The following is a 19,583-nucleotide window of genomic DNA, read 5'->3' as shown; positions in this document are numbered from 1 at the left end:
TTAATGATTTTGCAAAAAAATATCTTGTAACGATAACTAAAACAATTTTTTTTGGTTTGCAAATATAGAAGACATTGAAGATCGATTGTTATCGTAGACAAATATAATCATATTTTAATAAAGGATTTCTGTGATTTATTTAGTTATTAATTATATCAATTTATTGTTTTGTATCTTTAAACTTATGAAATCATGACCTTCTTATTTTATGCAAAGAAAATTTGATTTACTTAAAAAGTGTCATTACACAGGGATTTCACAAGCCAAAGAGGCTTTGATACAGACTCAACATGGTAATCAACATTTTGACAACCGAATTTCTCTAGTGTATAAGCAACTACATTACAAATCTTCTTTGTAAAAATACAAATAAAATGTTGGAACTTAGATCTCCATAGGTGAATATCTCTAAGTAAATTCATAAGAGAAGCATTTTCTTGATGTCCTTGTCAAGTTTGATGAGTCTCACAATCATCTTTAAAAAATTATCGAATTATAGTCTCGGATCCATGTATGTTGTAGAGTCGATAATAATGCCTTCGCTTCTGCTTCTAATGCTAATTGATAAAGATATTATTTTATTGCTCCCCAAACCATAGGTTCCCCATATTAATTCCGGATAATCCATCCACCGTCGTTACATGGCTGTGAGAATTATCGGCTGCATCAAAATTACATTTAAACATATGAGAGATTGGAGGAGACCAAGAGGATATGATTGGATTAGGATTGGTTCCATTATTAGTTGCAGTATGTAAAAGGTTATTTATCCATTCTTTTGATTCAGAGAATGCTTTTAAAATCGTTTTTGTAGCTCCTTCACGAATGTCATCAAACACCAGAGTGTTTCTTGCTTTTCATAATCGCCATAATAGCTAAAAAGGTAAAAGAGAGTCTTATATATTGTTTTATTGGTTTGCTAGATTTAGAAGAGTTGCAATGGACGACTCTTCATTCGCATCCAGTTGGTTTATATTTAGGGAAAGGGTATTCGACATACGCCAAACCATTTTTGCAAATGGACAGGTAAAAAGGGCATGAAGAATTGATTCATCCTCTTGATTGCATCTTGGACAGATAACGTCAATACTCATACCCCTAGTGCGTAGTTGAGTTGTTGTTGGTAAAGCTTTTGAGACAACTTGCCAGAGGAAATGTTTGATTTTTGGTAAAATTTGGAGCTTCCATATTTTATTCTTCAATTCGACCGAGCAATGAGGGATGTTTGGGACATGATTTGGATTAAAAGGATTGTGAGTGAGGAACCAATACCCCGATTTAACTGTATATTCCCCAGAAAGTATATAGTTTCATATTAGTTTATCTTCTGTTTCAACCTGTGAGATATATAACTTTTTGATAGCTGGACAATCTTCTGGAATGATATTGGTCTCTATTTGTTGTGAGTCCCAAGTACGGTAGTTCCAATTTTTTTTAAGCAAGACCTTTGTTGTCATATTGCATTGTGGATCATATGTTGTTACCGATCGAGGCGGATAGCCTTCTATTTTATTATCAATGCCTAGACGTATAGACTTACCATCTCCAACCAAGTATCGTGAACATTTTTTGATCAGATCAAGTCTATGTAACAAGGAGGACCATCCATAAGATTGACATTTCCGTTATTTTGCATCAAAAATGTCATCATCTCGATAATAACCTGCCTTCATAACTCTTGCGAAAAGAGAATTTAGAAATTTAAGAAGTCTGGACGCTTGTTTTCCAAGCAGGGCATCATTAAACTTCCTTAAGTCTCCGAAACCTAAACCACCCTCTTTTTTTGAGTGTTTTAGTTTCGACCATGAAATCCAAGGGATACCTCGTTGATGAGAATTTCTTTCTCACCAGAAATTCATTAGTAAAGCTAATAACTGAAATGACACCCTTTGCTAATTTAAAACATGGCATAGCCTATACAGGCATTGAAACTGAAACCAATTTAAGCATTACTTCTTTCTCTGAAGGTGACAGAGTCTTTGTACTCCAACGGGAAGTTCTTTTTCTTACGTACTAGGTCTATAATGTAAGTGAACATCTCTTTCTTCTTCCATCCGAACTGTTCCGGGAGTCCTAGATATTTTCCTCCTCCTTTATGGTTTGGTATGTTGAGAATTGATTTTACTTTGTCTTGAGTTGTTCTATAGACTCGAGAGCCAAAAGTTATCATTGACTTTGATGTGTTTATTTTCTGGCCTGAGTAGTATTCATAGATATCGAAAACATCTTTCAAAGTTTAGCAGTTTCGTTTATTAGCTTGACAAAAGAAGAGGGAGTCGTCAGCAAACTGTAAATGAGTGATGTTTGGTACACCATTACCTATTTTAATTCCCCTAATATCACCATCCTTTGCTCTAGAAGTTATTAAATGACTTAAAATGTCTGAGCAGAGTATGAAAAGGTAAGGTGACAAGGGATTTCTCTGACGTATTCCCGTGCTGGTATTATATTACCATAAGGCACACCATTGATCAAAACAGAGTAGTTGACAAATTTCATAATCGACATGATCCATCTAGAATCGCAAAAACCAAAAAGTTGTAGTGTTGTTTTTAAGAAATTTCATTCAACTCTGTCATATGCTTTACTGACTTCAGTTTTTACAGCCATATGTGTTTTTGAAACTTGTTTTCAAACCTTCAAGAAATGCATCAGTTCATGAACAATCATTACATTATCCTGTATGATGCAGCCTTGAATGAAAGTGGCTTGTGCATCAGAGACGATATCATTTAGGTGTGGGTTTCAGTCGTTGGACTAAGCACTTGGAGACTATCTTATAGAGGACATTGCAAAGGGTTATCGGGCAGTAATCAGATAGTGTTGTTGAAAGAAAAAAATGAAATTAAGTTATAGCTTCACTAAAATTTGTTCTATATATATATATTTTCTTATGTTCACTTTATCTTATATTTTGTTGAGGTTGGATAACCAAAAAAAACAAAAAAAAAACAAAAAGAAACAAAAAAAAAAAATCGAATAACCGTACATGCTTTTTTGTGTGATTAATATTTTCCTTTGTATATATGGTTTTCGGTAAGGTAACTAATAATTTTAAAAATGTGAAATTTCAACTAAAAGGTCACATGGATTTTTTTTTTTTTTTTTGTCAACAACATGAATTGAAGAAAGATTAGAACAAAATTTCATGCTAAATATGATCTAATCTTTCTTAAAGTTTTAAATATATATTGAAGAAAGTTTTGATAAGGTAAGGTGAGGTGACAAGGGTCTGTATATATTTGAAAAGGTAAGGTGACAAGGGTCTGTATATATTTGATAATATATTATAAATATGATTCCATGCTAAATGATAGTTGTTGATAAATCTTAATATAAATATATCTTATTAAGCAAAGTAAGGAAACGAAAACATTTAGCAATGCAATATATTTTCAAATGATGTTTACTGACCTGTGGTCTACTAAACATAACTCTGTAGGTATGTCTAGAAATGGGTGATAACACCTACAGTACGAAAATATATAGTTAGTTGCTTCTCAGTATAACATTGTATAGGCATGCTAAAATTGGTTCAAAGACATACCTTTTCATAACATTAATTTATAAATTCTGAAACACTTCTTTGAAAACAACATTAGTTGTTTTCCTCTCGATCTTCCCTTCTTTGTTGACAATTAAGATTTTCAACCATTTTTTTGAAGTTACCCTAGATAACGCAACATATAGCTGTCCATGAGAAAACACTGGTCTTGGTAAATATAATCCAACATGCTCTAGAGATTGTCCCTGACTTTTGTTAATAGTCATAGCAAAAGCCACTGATAATGGAAACTGTCATCGCCTCATTTTGAAAGGGAGTTTGGTGTCTGATGGTGTGAGAACAATCTGTGGAATCAAGACAATATCACCAATTATGTTGCCTGTTATTACTCTTGCTTCTGCAACATGTGCCGCCATTTGAGTTATCTGAAGTCTAGTACCATTGCATAACCCACCCTTTGGATCAATGTTTCTAAGCAGCATCACAGGAGCTCCAACTTTCAAACACAGGCTGTGATGTGGTAAACCTGACAGCTTTATGCTGTTTAAAAAATCTGGTGTAATTACTGGATTTTTTAGAGAGTCCAAATCTGTTGGGTCAATGCTATCAGCACTTAGATAAACCATTTCTTCACCTGTATATTAACGTGACAGTGTGTTAGTAACATATTGATCACAATGTATGACATTATAGATGTAAACGTTAAAATTATAAATTATGTGTATAAATCAGAAAACTTACTATCTAGTTTCTCTAGCATATACTGGTTTATTGTATTGACGTCATCATTGGTTGGTGATAAAATGGCTCTTTTTTTAAAGCATTCTGCTTCACGATTATCTCCTAACAATGCTGGATCACCATATGTTTCCCTAGTAATAGCTGCAATAGGATTATCTGCTTCTGTAATCAAGAAATCTTCAGGGATATCGATTAGAGCTTCACCATCATTAGGTTCTGAAATTCTACCATCACCAACGTCTAAAAGCCAATCTTAAAACTCTTGGATCTCTTTAGCTTCTTCCACACTCAAATTTTTCTTTAGTAGACGCATATTCTTCGTCAGCTTTAGAACTTCACAGTGATCCCATAGATAAGAAGCATTTAGAGCTGATAAGACTATTTCGGCCCGTCCTGCACCATTAATCACAGGAAGTACTTGTCTGAAATCACCTCCGAAGACCAGAACCTTTCCAGCAAATACCTTGTTCTCAACGTCTCTTATAATGTCAGAAAAGCTTCTGTCTAAAGACTCAAAACAATACTTGCTCATCATTGGTGCTTCGTCCCAGACGATAAGAGATGCCTTTTTGATTAAATTTGCCAAATCTGAATTAGGCTTTATTTTACATAGAGAATAGTCATCAACTATGAGAGGTATGGCAAATCTAGAGTGTGCAGTCCTACCACCTTCTAACAACAATGAAGCAATGCCACTGGATGCCACATTAAGTACTATCTTTCCTTTAGATCTTATAGCTGCTGAAAGTGTCTTCCACATAAATTTTTTTCCTGTTCCTCCGAAACCATATAGAAAGAAAAATCCACCAAGATTGTTGAGAACAGCGCCAGTTATCTTATCATAAACCCCTCTCTGCTCATCTGTGAGCATTTGAATCCATTCGTCATGCTTTTCATGTAATTCATCACGGTTGTACCTCATCTCTTCAGCAATTATACGGTTGGTATTATCTATTCCTTCTGTGGATGGATGTGGAAAGTCTCCAATATTTTTCAGAGATCCTCCATTAGATAGCATTATCTTCTCTATCTCTTGCAACGCATAGTTCTTTAATTCTGCTTCTGTTAAAGTAAGATCTGCAAAGCATAACAACATACAAATAAAACAGCCATTGGAAACAATAGTAGGTAAAGACTCCAAGAAAAACTGATGGTTGACGCTTAAAAAAAACTATGCATTGCAAATTGATGAAAGCACTTTGCTTAATTGAAACAACTTGGATCGCACAAAACTGGATTGTTATATTCTTCTTTCTTCTTGTTTTCAATATCTTCTGATAGAAGCTTCCATGTTTCTTCCCATACATGTTTTGGTCTTGATAGAGAGTCTGAAAGAATCAGCATTGCAAAAAAATTCCTTAAATAATCACCAAAACACCAATAACTTGCATCGATAAGACTATCAATCCAAAACTGATCATCAGATATGATCCCACGGGCAAACTATGTTTCTTTATATGATTTGTAGGTAACACCATTGTAGGTTTTGATGTCATCAAAACATGTTGGACCCTTCACAATATTAAGTAATACTCTAAAAAAATACTCGTCTTCTAGTTTTCTGGGCACATAATGAATCCGACCCAATGAAAATCCATGACTCCTTTTAGTGAATTGCCTATTCTTCCCATCCCAAGTGAAGTATCCAGAAATTTCCACATAGGTGAGTTCTCTAGCAGGTTTTCCATTTTTTCCAATTGCATTATTCCTACACAAAGTCATCCAAGCCATGAATTGAGAATCTTGATTAGCCACATGGTCTAAAACATCTTCTATTTCTTCATCTTCATCGTAATATGCTGGTTGCTTTCCTTCTACATGAAAAGATAACTTCTGGACAGGGGTTGATCTGTATTGGATGGAGAACTTAAATATCCTCCATATAGCTTCTGATGCCGAGACGTACCTATATCATACAAAACTGTTTAATAAACTTGTTTACGATTGAAAATGTAGCACTAATTTTTGCAAATGCGACACAAATTTTTAAAAGTAACCTGCAGTCAAAGAAATCTTTGATTTTGTTCTTCTTCTTTTCAGTTTGAACCGTTGGTCCACCAACATTAGTATCTTCGTTAGTGGTTTTGTTAGCCGGCTCCACAATGACAGCGACACGGTCTGGACCCTTATTGATGTACTTAAAAAGATATTGGATTGAACCGCTTTGATTGCACCACTCCACGTTTATGTGAGCTCGATAACGAAGAGATAATTTAGCATTGTAAGGTACCACATACCTATTGTCACATTTGATGCCACCATTCTCTACAAAATGTTTTGAACGACGCCTCCTATAAATAGGATAACCATCAGTTCAAACCATTGTCGCATGCTTATACATTTTTTCTTGTTCTGGTTGTTTATTCCTGTGAAAGCTTTTTCTATACCAGGCCTCCACCCATCTTCACCATAACAGAATATCAGTGGATACTGTAGAGCCAAGTAGGATATATGAATTCCACTGATTCTCTATAGGCGCCCATAACTTTTTTCTTCTATAACTATATCTCTGGATGGCATCTCTTTCCTGAAATCACCTGGTATTAATGCTGCAACCTCAGATGCTTTAGGCATGCTATAAGTTCTTCCATCAACTCCAATACGATCGGAAACAATTCTCATGTGAAACGGTTCATCAGTATTTGACTCAAACCTATCTTTCGCTGAACGGAAGTTTTGGACATAAGGATTGACTGTGTTGAGCATTGGATGATGGATTCAATTATTTCCTTCTTCAAGTTATGTTTCCCACCATCTGGAGGTTTGCTTTTTCCTTTGCTGCCATATTTAGAGAATAAACATATAATCAGATAGAAGAAACGAAATTTGTAGAGTTTTAAATGTAGGTCGAGTTTATAATCGGTTTACCTAATCACAATCGCTCTATTATCAACTTCAGTCTCAGTATCGGTAATGTATAGCTGTGAATACTTTGCATAATCACCATTTTCTGGTTTCAAACTTCCTATTAAATGGTAATTCTGTCCTTGTAACCGAAACATGTTTGGTCCTTTACCTTTAGGTATTGATCTGTCAACTTTCCCACCAAGTGAAGTCATTGCAAACACCATATTATATACACGTTGGTGTTTCTGATAGTTTTTGCTTAGTGGATCATCATCTGAGAGCAACTTCTTGATAAGGTCTGGTGATTCTGCAAGCAATGGGATTTTAACACTCCCTTGTCCACAACAAAGAGTGAAAATTAGATTATTTTGATTCCTCCTCTTGTTTATGCGTTCATCAAACCAGATTAGTGCCCCACAAAACTTACACGTATATGTAGGATCACCATGGTCAAGATAATCTGTTTCAATCGAAAACACAATGTTAGTTTTAATAATCTGTTTCAATTGAAAACACTATGTGTTTAGTGTAAGATGATGTACCTGTTTTTGTAGACTTAGGAGGTTTTTTTCTTGATTTTTTTTAGCTGATGTGGTTGTTTTCTTTTTATTTGGGTTTGTTTCCACTCGTTTTCTTCTCCCGGACTTCTTTTTGGTGGTTGATGTCACCCGAACCTCATCATCAATGGTTTTTGGATCCACGTCGTCTATAATTGAACTGATAATAGCTGGTTCATGTCGACTCTCAGTTACTTAATCATCATCTTCTTGGCTACTATAATCATATGTTTGTGCTTGTGTTTCGTCTCCACTGTAATTATCTGTGCAGTGTCCTTCCATTTCATCATATTCGATGTCAGAACCTATTTTGGTTTGTGATTCGAAAGTTTTACCTGCACGTTTAAAAAATATATTGAAAGTAAACCATTGATGATTAATATACACAGTAGGGTTAAAGACAATAACAAAATCCAAGTATTACCTTCGATAGACAGAACGGGATATGCATTATTAAAATCATCATTTAAATTTTTCCTTGGAAGATTTAATGAAGTTTGTCTATCATTGTCATGAGGACCGCTGGTATTTTGTGTATATTTTTGTGTTAGGCATGAAGCAGGTTCTGTTATTTGTTTTCCTGAAATGCACCAATGAACTTCAGTATCTTTATTCATTCGTAGTTAATATAGTATATGCTATCACTAACCTTTGGATAATTTCTTTTCAGATGGAGTTTCTCTTATTCGGATGTGTTCTTGAGTTTGATGGTTCGAATGAATATTGGTGATGTCCCTTATGACCAGATTAGAGGAGTTTAATGGAAGCTGATATGGAATTGGTGGTCCTTTATTGTCTGCAAAAGAGGTAGGAAAATTTAGAAATACTAACTAAGTATTTAAGTATTGTGTATATTGTTTTAAGAACTAATGACAACCCTTACTCTGTATAGGAATTATGGGAGAGTACATAACATTCTGGTTGACCTTGGTACGTGATTGAGGTAATGTTCCCAATAAACCTGTTAAAATTTTCATTCTCTTAATATCAGAGAACAGGAATGTGAGCTTATGTAAATAAATTTAGTATAATTCACGACCTTAAGATTTTGTACCTATACTTTACGATGAATCAATACCCACATATGGTGAAGATCTTCTTGATGCCACCACTTGTATGTTAGTTATGCCATTCAGCACAAGGTGGTCTGCTTTGCATTTCGTAGATCTATTAGTAGGTGTGATTGCTACAATAATGTTATGGACAGATGATGTTAGAGAAAGCCAACATTTATAAAGAATTTTTATTGTCTGACATCGAAAGTATTAATTGGGTTGTTGTTACCTTGTGCAGAAAGGATTTGACTTGTTTGGTGAATGATCCCCTCACGGTGTGCATTTGCAGAGGTTAAACATTTGATGATCCATGTTTCGGTTTCCATTGTTTAGGTGTAGATGTTGCTTCTTTCCTCAATCTTTTAGGTGGCATTTTGACTTGATGCTCTTTGAAGGCTATGTGATCCTAGTTTTTCATGATTGAGTGGTAGTTTTACTAATGGGTCTATAATTGATGAAGACGGCTATGGGAAGCTAGTGGTGTAGAACCCTAGAATAGAATGTAAAAATACAAATAACTTATATATGGCAAAGTAGATAAATTGTGAGTGTTGATTTTATTGAATATGGCTATATAGATAAATCACTTATATATGGCTATATATTACTGATTTTACTGATTTTATTGAATATGATTTTAAATATGGATATAATAATAATATGATTGAGTTCTGATTTATTTGAAATAAAAGTAATATTTTGGTATGGTGTTACAGATATTTGGACGATTTCGAATAACTTAATCCGGTGCATAGCCTCATCTCATCGATTCAAGTAAGTTTCAATTAATACATAAGAAATTGTATTAGATACATTAAGCAGAAGATTAATATGTCATAGTATATAGAGGGTAGTTTAGAATATTAATTTGGTTTAGCATAAAATTGTTAATAGATTCCGTCTGCGGTTTTGACTTAATCTGGATTCTGACAGTTAATATACAAAAATAAGATAGTTAAACAGGAGACGTATGTAGAACTAAACCAAACTGTGACCCATTTTATTAAAAACCGAAAGGAAATTGGTACATGACCAAAATTATTTCTGAAATCAGTAAATGAATTAGAAACTGTAGAAACCAGTTGGTAGTCTTAAACAACTTAAAAAAACTAAAAGGAAACAATAAACTTTAGATCCATAGTGTAGATAGTAGGATCACTCCTTTTTGATCTTAACAACCACAGGTTTGGCTTTCTTCTCATCGACAACCTTAGTGGGATTCTCTTTCTTAGGCATCACTCATGTAGGCTTAGTAACCTGCTTAGTAACCTTCTCTTCATTAGGCATCACTGCTGTAGGATTAGTAACCTTCTCTTCCTTAAGCATCACTGCTGTAGGCTTAGTAACATTCTCTTCATTAGGTGGCATAGCCAAGATAGGCTTAGCCACCTTCTCTTGATTAGGCATCACTTTATCTTTCTTGTCTCCCTCTTCAAAATCTAGAGTCCCACATTTCAAAAGAAACTCCTTGTCTCCTGTTTCAAATTCATTCAATGGTGTACGCAATTTTTTCGAGGTGGAAGCTTGATCAGAAGACTCAACATTAGGTGCATATAACCGCTTTGATGAAGGTGTCGTGGAGTCGGTTGTGTCTTGACTGTAAGTCAACATTAGCTGTTGAAAACATATATAGAAGAACATATAAGAATCTACCGTAAAGCAGAAAATAGATGTATATAAGTCTAGTATATTATAATAATACCTGATCGCAAGATTCGATTGTACCCTGGGTTACCATTTCCAAAGAATCTTCAGGAGCATCTTCAGATAACAGACCATTCTTTTCCAGCACTTTTGAGACTCTATACGAATCCTTCCCATCGAAAATGTTTTCTGCAGTTACAGCAATGAGGAAGACAAAAGTTTTCCCAACCAAAGCCTGAATTTGTGGAGGAATGTTTTCTGGGTCCTCAATCTACAATAGTTGAACATTTCAGTAGACATACATCCATAACTGCAGAAACATTCACATTGATATTTTATCATGACAGTACCTCTTTAAGACAGCCACCAAGAACAGACGTGGCGGGTTCACCAATGATATCTTGAGCAACACTATCATACAGTAGACATTTAGTTTCTCCAGTGATGTCCAGTACCTTAGCGTAGAGTCCATATCTGATCACATATTTATAACAGTTAATCGTAAGCACTAATTTTTGTTTTTCATTCAAAGGGAGAATTGAGGGAACACTACTTACTTTGGACCAACGCTACTGACTGGAGACTTGCACGTAGCACACCAAAATTTTGGTTTAGTTCCCTTTTGGCTCATAGTATTGTCTCCGACATTTAGTGGAGTCACTTTCTTGTTGCAGTTACGACAACTGATATAGTACCAGGCCCAATCTGTATCTATTGCGTAGATTGTGTAGTGTAGTCTAACTTTACCTACCTAAAGTCGAGAAAACGAAACATATTTATGTTACTATTTACCTAATGGCTTCTACACTTTAACTAAGGTTATTTATAATTAAGCACATACCTCGTAAGTAGCTAAAAGTTCAGAGATGGTCATTCTGAGGTGTTCGAGACACTTATCATCATTTATCGAATTCAGAAGTGCGAGACGTGGAGGATTCGAACGAATAGTAAGAGTCAGACCATCTTTAGGAAGACTATCTAGTGAAAATAAAACAAAAAGCAGTATTTGATGTAAGTTATATTTTAGAGATATTGAATAAGATATGTGGGAGGATACTCACGATGCGGTAAAGACATCTACTTCTGGAAATGGCGGATTAACATATACTTGTGAAGCATTGTATGCATTGCCAACACTTTTTGTACCTGTTAATTGTACGAACATGAGAGTTAGATGTTTACTTTTTATAATTTAAAATTTTATGAGATCTAATGCAATACTGAGATAGTTATATTCTATATGTTAAATTGCAGGAGAAGTTTACTATTATTACCATTGTAAGACTTGATTTTCGCAAAACGGATTACATAAAAAACCATGATGCCATCAGCCTTAGCACAAGCTCTGTAAACTTGTTCTGCAAATTCTCCCCACAAGGTACATGGCAATCTCTCATCACTGATTCATAATAATAGTGGAGGTTAGTGTTATGTAATAGTTAGCAAACTTCATAGCTTTAAAATCGTTCACCTTTGATCCCTCATCTCAAAATCCAGCTTTGCAGTTGGCTTATTGTTAGCCTCCACAGTTTCAATCTCTCCAATGTTCACAATCTGACCCATGACATCTATAGAAAATAGATATTAATTAGAGATATATACATTAGTATCTATTATTGACAGCTGGTTAGGAATGTACTTACCTATCAACATGTGATCTTTTTGTTCACCGCTCATAATTTTGTGGAAATCAACCAAGGATAAGTAGCTTGAATCAGAGACAGAGTCATTGGGAGTTACCACTGTTCCATTAATGAATGCCATCTTATATAGATGGTTTGTTGGTCAGAACTGACCATAAGCATTAGTCAGCTGGAAAGTCTCAATGAACTTCCAGTCACCAACAGTAAGTTTGTTGGCATAGCGGTTCACCAAGTCCTTTTTCAGCATAGCATGAATCTTAACATTCTGTAAATATAGAAAGAATAAATCATTTGCATAATTATTAAAATAATATTAATGAGGCTCAAATTTGTAGGTGATATTAACCTTTTCGTCGGAGAAAATACATTCAAGATTCTCGCTGGTAGTCGGGCGCCATGAATGGAGAACTTTCACCTGAATTCTCCAAGAGGTTTTGTATGGACGTACGTCTCTCAAGTAAGCGAATGAGGCAGCCATTTCAGAGTAAGCTGTGGGAATTTTTAGGTAATGAAGTTTTCTTTTGGATGTGGTGGTTTTTCTATTGGGTAGAGAATGACACATATATATAGTTTCGAAGGTTGTAGGTAGGGTTTTCTCATTTTGAGTGGGATGTAATTTTGATTCGCAAGTTTAGAGAATATCCATGCGATTTTGTTTGTTATGATTTAGGAAATAATGGTAATGGACATCGTTATTTTGAGTATAGTTAGGATTTGATTTATGAAATCCAATAATTAGGAATAATTAGGAATATACGGATCGATTCTGATTAATATACGTATAACCACTTACCAAATTGTTTGTGTACTCTCGATATTTTAGGGATGTTGCAAATTGTATTAGTTATATTTTTAGGGAAGATCCGATTTTCATAAGCGGATTAAATGTTTATAAAAAACCCGACCCGTGTGATAACTAAAGGAAATATCCAATTTTATGAATCGGTTTAAAAGCAGTAAAAAAACCCCGGAAGGACACAAATTTGTACTCCAAAAATGTTAAGATAGATTTTAAATTTATCAGTTACTAATTCATTTTTCCAATCTAAAACAATAATTATTCATTATAAAATCACCATCTCTTTTTCCACCCCTCTAAGTTGTTTTAAAGTTTAAACAAGAAATCTCATCATAGTATTAGATTGTGGACTTCCAACTCAAAACCAATTGGCCATGAGTGGAGAGACCCATATCTTATATATTACACTTATGATCCTACTCAACTTCCAATGTGGGATATTGTATCCCTAATATGTCCCCTCGAGATGATGGTTCTTCTAAGCATCAATCTCGGTATGTTCGGGCATGAATCGGTGGGCCTACTATTGGGTCGGGCCGATTGTGGATTGGGTTGGGCATGTGCGGACCGGGCTCTGATACCATATTAGATTGTGGACTTCCAACTCAAAACCAATTGGCCATGAGTGGAGAGGCCCATATCTAATATATACCACTTATGATCCTACTCAACTTCCAATGTGGGATATTGTATCCCTAATACATAGTTTCTTTTTTAACAAATACTTATTAAAACAGAACTTTCGACCACAATTTTCTATTTCTCAAATCAGAATTAGGTTGATAGAAAGCAACACTAGATCTTCTTCGATTACTTCGGCGGTAGAGGCTGAAAGTGTACCAGATATGGGAAAAAATCAGATCTGAAGAAGGAGGAGTTGGGAGAATTGAAGACGAGAAAAGGTGACGAAGATGATGAAGAAACGAGGAGAAGAAGTGAGAGGAAGGAGACGAAGAAGAAAATGAAAGATTTGTGAGAAGTAGAACTAAATTAGATGTAGAAATTTGTCAAAAAAAAAAAACAAATATTTTTAGAGAGAAAGAAGAAAGAAATGAGACTTTTCAATATAGGAATTTTTGAGAGAGAAATTTGAGAGAGAGATCACATAAAAAAATAGGTTTGACTTATAGAGAGAAGTATATATATGATTAAATTGTCCGGTTAGGTTAAAATTAAGGAATCGGTACGCATTCGGTTAAGTTCAGCTATCGGTTTGGTTAAATTATCGGTGGAATTAAGATAATATAATATTAATGGTTGATGGCATAACAAAGTCAACCACCAATAGTCTATAGGGAAGTCTACTTAAGCAAACCCTAAATCAAATAATTTTAGCCTAATCAACATTTCCTTGTTTAATTTGACTCGTTTATATGTAAATTTATTTTATTTCAATGTAGGAAGTCTATGTGGTAATTATTTGATCAATAGGTTTATCAAATTATTTTTTATAATTTTTTTAATTAAAATTTAAAAATATAATTAAGGAGTAGACGTCTTTTTATGTCTTCTTGTTGACGTCAATTTGTAATCCTTCTTAAGAAATCTGTTGCAGACTTCCTCGGGTTACATCTGTCATTTTGGCTTCTGTTTTTTATTTGGTCGTAAGGGAGTCAACTGTAATTTCAGTACCTTTAGTGGTTATGTTTCTCGAATATCAAATATGGAGTCTACTTTTGCATTCAACACTAAATAAAAGTATACAAAATGCAATTGCTCCATTTCTCAAATCAGAATTAGGTCGATAGAAAGCAACACTGCAAATTAAGCAAATATCCTTCAGGTGTAAACCTCCCCGCCTCAATACGGTAAGTGGTTCATTTTAGATCCTCATCTCAAAAATATTTACTTCAATCTCTCTTCACGAGTTCATGTTAGAAGCACTAATAAACAAAAAAACTACAGATGGAATGGAACAATGGATTGGACACCATCAATGACAAGATCAGACGTACACAATTCAGAAGCAAATAATGACCAACATCCGTCGACCCCGATGTATACAAAATAGATGGCCATCAGAGAAGTAAAACAATGACGAATATTTAGATTTACATTGCAAAATTTCGTAAAATTCTTCTGTTAAGTCCACGTGAAATAGGATGCATCATCAGTGACCAAAATTTTTTTTTCCTTTTCTTTTTGAAATAGATTGCTTCTTCATTTTGTGATGATGGATGATGACTTTAGATCAATATTTACCATTAAATATATATTTTAGGTGTATATACATTTTATTTTATTTTAGGTGTTATCCAAAACACTGTTAACTTCTTATTCCTTTTTTTTAAAATTTCTAATAGAAAATAAAAATTGAATATAAAGACAAGATATCTAAAGAGAAGAAATTTGTTATAATTATAGCTATGGTAGTAATGAAACTTTTCCGTAAGATTGTAATTATAAAGATGTTTATGAATACGTTAATGTCGTTAAAACCGTTGTACGGTAAATCGGAAAATCAGGATAGTTCATATATTTTTTTATTATCTTTAAATTTGTTTGACTATTTTTTTCGCAACAAAAAAAGTTTTTTTCTCTGACAAATATTAAATAAATCATATTTTTTAGACATTTTCCCAATAAGAAACTAATTTAGCTACGAGCCGACCTAAACACGAGATTTTGAACACTAATCCGAAATCCAAACACAGGTTAATTCCAAACTGACTGTTACACGAGAGTCCATGAACTTAAAATCATAAATATAGGATAAAACCAGTAATTTGTCTCAATCAACAAAACATTAGTTCATCCAACCATTTGTGGATCATAGAATTCGGCAATATGTTTCAAATGTTTGACTCAAGAAAATGCACCGTCTCAGGTGAAAAAAAATCTTATCTGTCGCATCTTTTAGCATTCTTCTCAGTTTTCCAATCTTTTCGAAGAAATTGTATCCATAGTTACAAAATGATATCTTCGATTGTATCTATTGTTTGTTAAAATCATGGTGACTCACTGCACGATAAGACCGTCTTTGAACCAAAAACACGCACACATATAAATGTCGCTACGAAAAGGATAAGGATTCTGATTTTTTTCTTTAGAAAGTAGCCATAACTTTTTAAAACACAGATAAAAATTCTTATAAAACAATCTTAATAACAGACAACAAACAAACATACATAGCGTTTTCAAGATACTTCAACAGATAATAAGTCAAATAGAAACATTCTTAATATCGGAACCAACAAACAAAGTTCCACAACTAGCATAAAGTTCTCCAGATACTTACCAAGATCACAGCACTTGTTTTAGTTGATAGATAAGCGCAGGGCACAGAAGTCAACAAGCAGACATGTTGGCTCTTTGACCTGAGACTCGTCATTACCATTAAGCTGAAACATACGTCTCCCACACACTTTCACAAACGAAGTCTTCTTCTTGTAGCATAGCTTCACAGTCAAAACAAGGTCTCCCTCGATCATCTTCACAGCAACTATCATCACATCTCTAAGTCCAACATATCGTGTTCCATCACCTGACGGACCTTCATAAATTCCCTACCACCACACAAAAATTGAACAAGATTAGATCAAAATCTTTGTCATTGTTAATCTCTGAAAACTTTAAAATTTCACTAACAAGACTTTACCTCTCCAACACTCTCAATGTCTGGACTGAACACATGCAGTCTTGCTCCAACTGGTTGTTCCATCAACAGCTTCACTGCTTCATCCAAATTCTCAGCCTCAATTACTTCTCCTTTCATGGGGACGCGAGGAAAGTGACAACCAAATGGAGGAGCCTTAAACGTGCATCCCAAATGTCCCCAATGTTCTCTTCTAGGCAACCCATTTTTGAAAGCACAGTCAAGGCAGTCTTTGACAGTGAGCTGACGGCGTTCTTGATCAATTTCTCTCTGCCTATCTTCCTTCTCGATCCAAACATTTCCACCATATACCGAAGAATGTTTTCGATAGTGAACTCAGAGCTTTGCTGATCCATTTCTCCATGCTCGTCTTCCTTGCCAGCGTTATCCACCAAATACTGAGCTGAGTACTCAGTATACTTAGAGTCGAGCTTGAGGATAACCCGTGCAGAGCTTATCAGATTCACCGCTACCATAGCTGCATGTTCAGATGCATCTGCAAAGACCAAAAAAAAAAAAACAGATGAAAAAGTGAGTTGCTCTAGATTCTTTGACAAACAGAAAGAAGCACATGAAGACTAAGTTGCTCTAGATAAGTTACCGTAATCTTCTCGCTCCTTGCTTGCTCGTTCGCAATCAGGATGACAGATGCCAGCACAGTCTTTAACAGATTGTAGAAACAGCTCATTCATCATCTTCGATTACTTATCCCTGGTTCAGAATCAACAACCAGAACAAGACATTCACAAATCCACAATCAGAGAAGAACACAATCAGAGCAACAGGAAGACTAAAACAAGACCTAACTATAGCTCTCAAGTCTCAAGTATAAGGCATGGTTTCAAGTTTTGACATAAACATAACAAAACCAAACAAACGCTGATAGCTTCCTCAGGCAACAATGACTCTTAACCCTAAAAAGTTACTGAAAAAATTATGTTCAGTGTTCAATAATCGAAGTGAGAATCCGTAACAAACCCAACCAAACTATAAGAATCCAACAGAGAAAGAAAAGAATCGAGAAACACTTACCGGAGGAGACACACAGAAAGAGACGAGAATCGAGAGAGAGTCGCCGTCGGGTAGAAAAAAAAACTCATTTACCGAGAAACTTCAACCTTTACTTATCGATACGTCGCCGTTACTAATTTTCCATAACACGAGTTTTTGTTTTTTTTGCTAGTTAAATTAATAGAGACTTCTCCAGATCAATGCTACGATCAGGATAAATTCATTAATGAATTAACTACATCCAAATCTTTACTAAATTTAATAATGGCTAGGGTTGGCCATTGATTCCCTTTTAAAACCGAACTTAAAAATGTATTGAAAGATCGAGAGATAACAAGAATCCTTAGTAGAATAACAGAAGCATTATCTTTTTATCAACGGAAGAAATGTAAAAACAACACAACTTAATGGCATAGTAGGTAGATCTTTTGAGTGATTACAACGGAACTCTCATTTGCGCCCTTCGACTTTCTTAGCGTCTCTTGCTGCAATGAACCACAAAACATTACAAGATCAGAAAAGTTTCAGTTTGTGAAACAAAAGCATCACAAATGTAAAAGGTGTTTCAGTGGTTTATACCGGCTTTTTCCTCTTCTCGCTTCTTGGCAGCTTCTTCTCTCTGTTGGCGAATCAGAGCCAAACGATCTGTACAAACACAAGATAATCAATAAGCCCATTTAGAAGCGTAGAGAAGAGGTAACTGAGAGAACAAGAGATTTCTTGTTGTTTACCCAAATCCTTCCTTGCTTGATCGGTCTTGCCTTGCTCTTGCAGCCTCATGTATCGCTCATGAGCTCGTTGCTTCTCTAGCTCCTCTCTACATAAATAATTTCAAGACAATAATATTTAGATGGTTCCTGAACAAGAATTGTTGAATGATAGAGAGCTTAGTAATAGACCTTTCACGCCTTGAGAGTTCAGTAGTTTTACTAGCCTAACAAATGGCAAGAACAGAAAGAAAATCTTTAGTTACAAAGAGTCAAAGACAAACATACATTACAGATTTACAGAAACTGACTGACTACTAAATAGATGACTTACATCGAGGTCTCTTGCTTTTAAGGTCTTTGGTCTTACTCTGTTAGGGTTATCAACCTCGATAACCGCTTCAGTTCCTTTCTTCTTCACCTGATATTTACATACAAAGTAAAGATGAATTGTACAACAAAGAAAATAGATGAGGCCGCATAACAAATAACATGGAGGATTTTCACTCACATCAGCATCATCTTCGGACTCTTCTTCAGATTCCTCTTCTGACTCGTTTTCAACATCTTCTTCGTATTCAGCTTCTTTCTGATAATGTCATTAAAAAGGACAAATGATTCACCCCCCAGACATACACATCAACAAAAGTATCATAGAGGTAAAAGAAAACCACAAAAATACCTGTTTGAATGATCGAGGACGTGCAGCAGATGTGCCAGCAACTACAAAACACACAGAGAAGAATAAGTTTAAAACTCTAATATTGATCCACACATCTCTCAATTTTACAGCTTCAGAAAACCCAAAACTGGACCAGATTACACGAAACTGAACGCTTCTAATGAAAATCCTATGATCATAGACCAATACACCATCCTAGCCAGAAAATTTTATACATCACTTGTTCAAACAAGCAACAATCTGGAACCAGTCAATGAACTCATCCAATTTAAAAGCTTCATTATACAAACAAAGGCAAAGCATCTGATAAGGATAAATCTAGCAAACGAGCCTCCACCAGTCACAAAGGCATGAGCAAAATGATAAGAACTCAATGATCATCAAACTCATATAAATCTACAGGACTTGAGCAGCAGAACAATCAAAAATCGAAAATATTACCAATCCTTACGCATATCAACTAATTCAATTCAACGAAACGAATTAAAACAATCTCACGATTCCAAAAAGGGCAAAAATCAAAGCAAAACCAATTAGGGCAAATACCAAAACTCCCAAAAAAAAAAAGAAATGAAGATTGAATCAAATCGAACTTAAAAAAAAAAATCAAAGAGAACGATTCATAACTAAAAGATTACAAATATCAAAGAAAACGATTCATAACTTACGAATATCAGCAGCACTGGAGAATCGGCGTTGGCCGGTAGGTTTACCCTTGAACTTGCCTCTTCCCATCGTTTCAAAATTAAGAGAGAAACCACAAATCAAGAAACGAAACCACAGAAGAATTTGATACT

At 34.8% G+C, this 19,583-nt stretch overlaps 2 protein-coding genes and 1 pseudogene across 2 annotated transcripts; all 3 read right to left on the bottom strand.

The window, feature by feature from the left end:
• LOC104763069 (replication protein A 70 kDa DNA-binding subunit D-like) lies at positions 9,945–12,470 on the bottom strand. Its single transcript, XM_010486487.1, has 11 exons — positions 12,339–12,470; positions 12,146–12,257; positions 11,993–12,091; positions 11,821–11,917; positions 11,624–11,748; positions 11,411–11,495; positions 11,191–11,323; positions 10,907–11,100; positions 10,700–10,823; positions 10,408–10,620; positions 9,945–10,319 (listed from the first exon to the last, which is right to left on the bottom strand). Exons 1-11 carry the CDS (start codon positions 12,468–12,470, stop codon positions 9,945–9,947), a joined length of 1,689 nt encoding a protein of 562 aa, XP_010484789.1.
• LOC104760302 lies at positions 15,882–17,494 on the bottom strand (annotated as a pseudogene).
• On the bottom strand, positions 17,683–19,577 carry LOC104760301 (28 kDa heat- and acid-stable phosphoprotein). The gene is made up of 8 exons (XM_010483208.1): positions 19,455–19,577; positions 18,787–18,827; positions 18,616–18,693; positions 18,439–18,525; positions 18,297–18,331; positions 18,129–18,214; positions 17,977–18,042; positions 17,683–17,882 (listed from the first exon to the last, which is right to left on the bottom strand). Exons 1-8 carry the CDS (start codon positions 19,519–19,521, stop codon positions 17,848–17,850), a joined length of 495 nt encoding a protein of 164 aa, XP_010481510.1. The 5' UTR covers positions 19,522–19,577; the 3' UTR covers positions 17,683–17,847.

The sequence above is a fragment of the Camelina sativa genome, chromosome 18, assembly GCF_000633955.1.
Source record: "Camelina sativa cultivar DH55 chromosome 18, Cs, whole genome shotgun sequence".
Taxonomy (NCBI): domain Eukaryota; kingdom Viridiplantae; phylum Streptophyta; class Magnoliopsida; order Brassicales; family Brassicaceae; genus Camelina; species Camelina sativa.
This window is presented reverse-complemented; position numbering and strand designations above follow the sequence as displayed.

What these genes read in the sequence shown, in the direction of transcription:
- LOC104763069 (XM_010486487.1), bottom strand. Translation starts at nt 12,470, where the DNA reads ATGGCTGCCTCATTCGCTTACTTGAGAGACGTACGTCCATACAAAACC. An exon ending in CCAGCTGACTAATGCTTATG is followed by an intron (nt 12,092 to 12,145) that starts GTCAGTTCTGAC and finishes TTAATGGAACAG; the next exon opens with TGGTAACTCCCAATGACTCT. An exon ending in AAAAGATCACATGTTGATAG is followed by an intron (nt 11,918 to 11,992) that starts GTAAGTACATTC and finishes TATTTTCTATAG; the next exon opens with ATGTCATGGGTCAGATTGTG.
- LOC104760301 (XM_010483208.1), bottom strand. Translation starts at nt 19,521, where the DNA reads ATGGGAAGAGGCAAGTTCAAGGGTAAACCTACCGGCCAACGCCGATTC. An exon ending in CTCCAGTGCTGCTGATATTC is followed by an intron (nt 18,828 to 19,454) that starts GTAAGTTATGAA and finishes TGTGTTTTGTAG; the next exon opens with TTGCTGGCACATCTGCTGCA. An exon ending in AGTCCGAAGATGATGCTGAT is followed by an intron (nt 18,526 to 18,615) that starts GTGAGTGAAAAT and finishes TGTAAATATCAG; the next exon opens with GTGAAGAAGAAAGGAACTGA.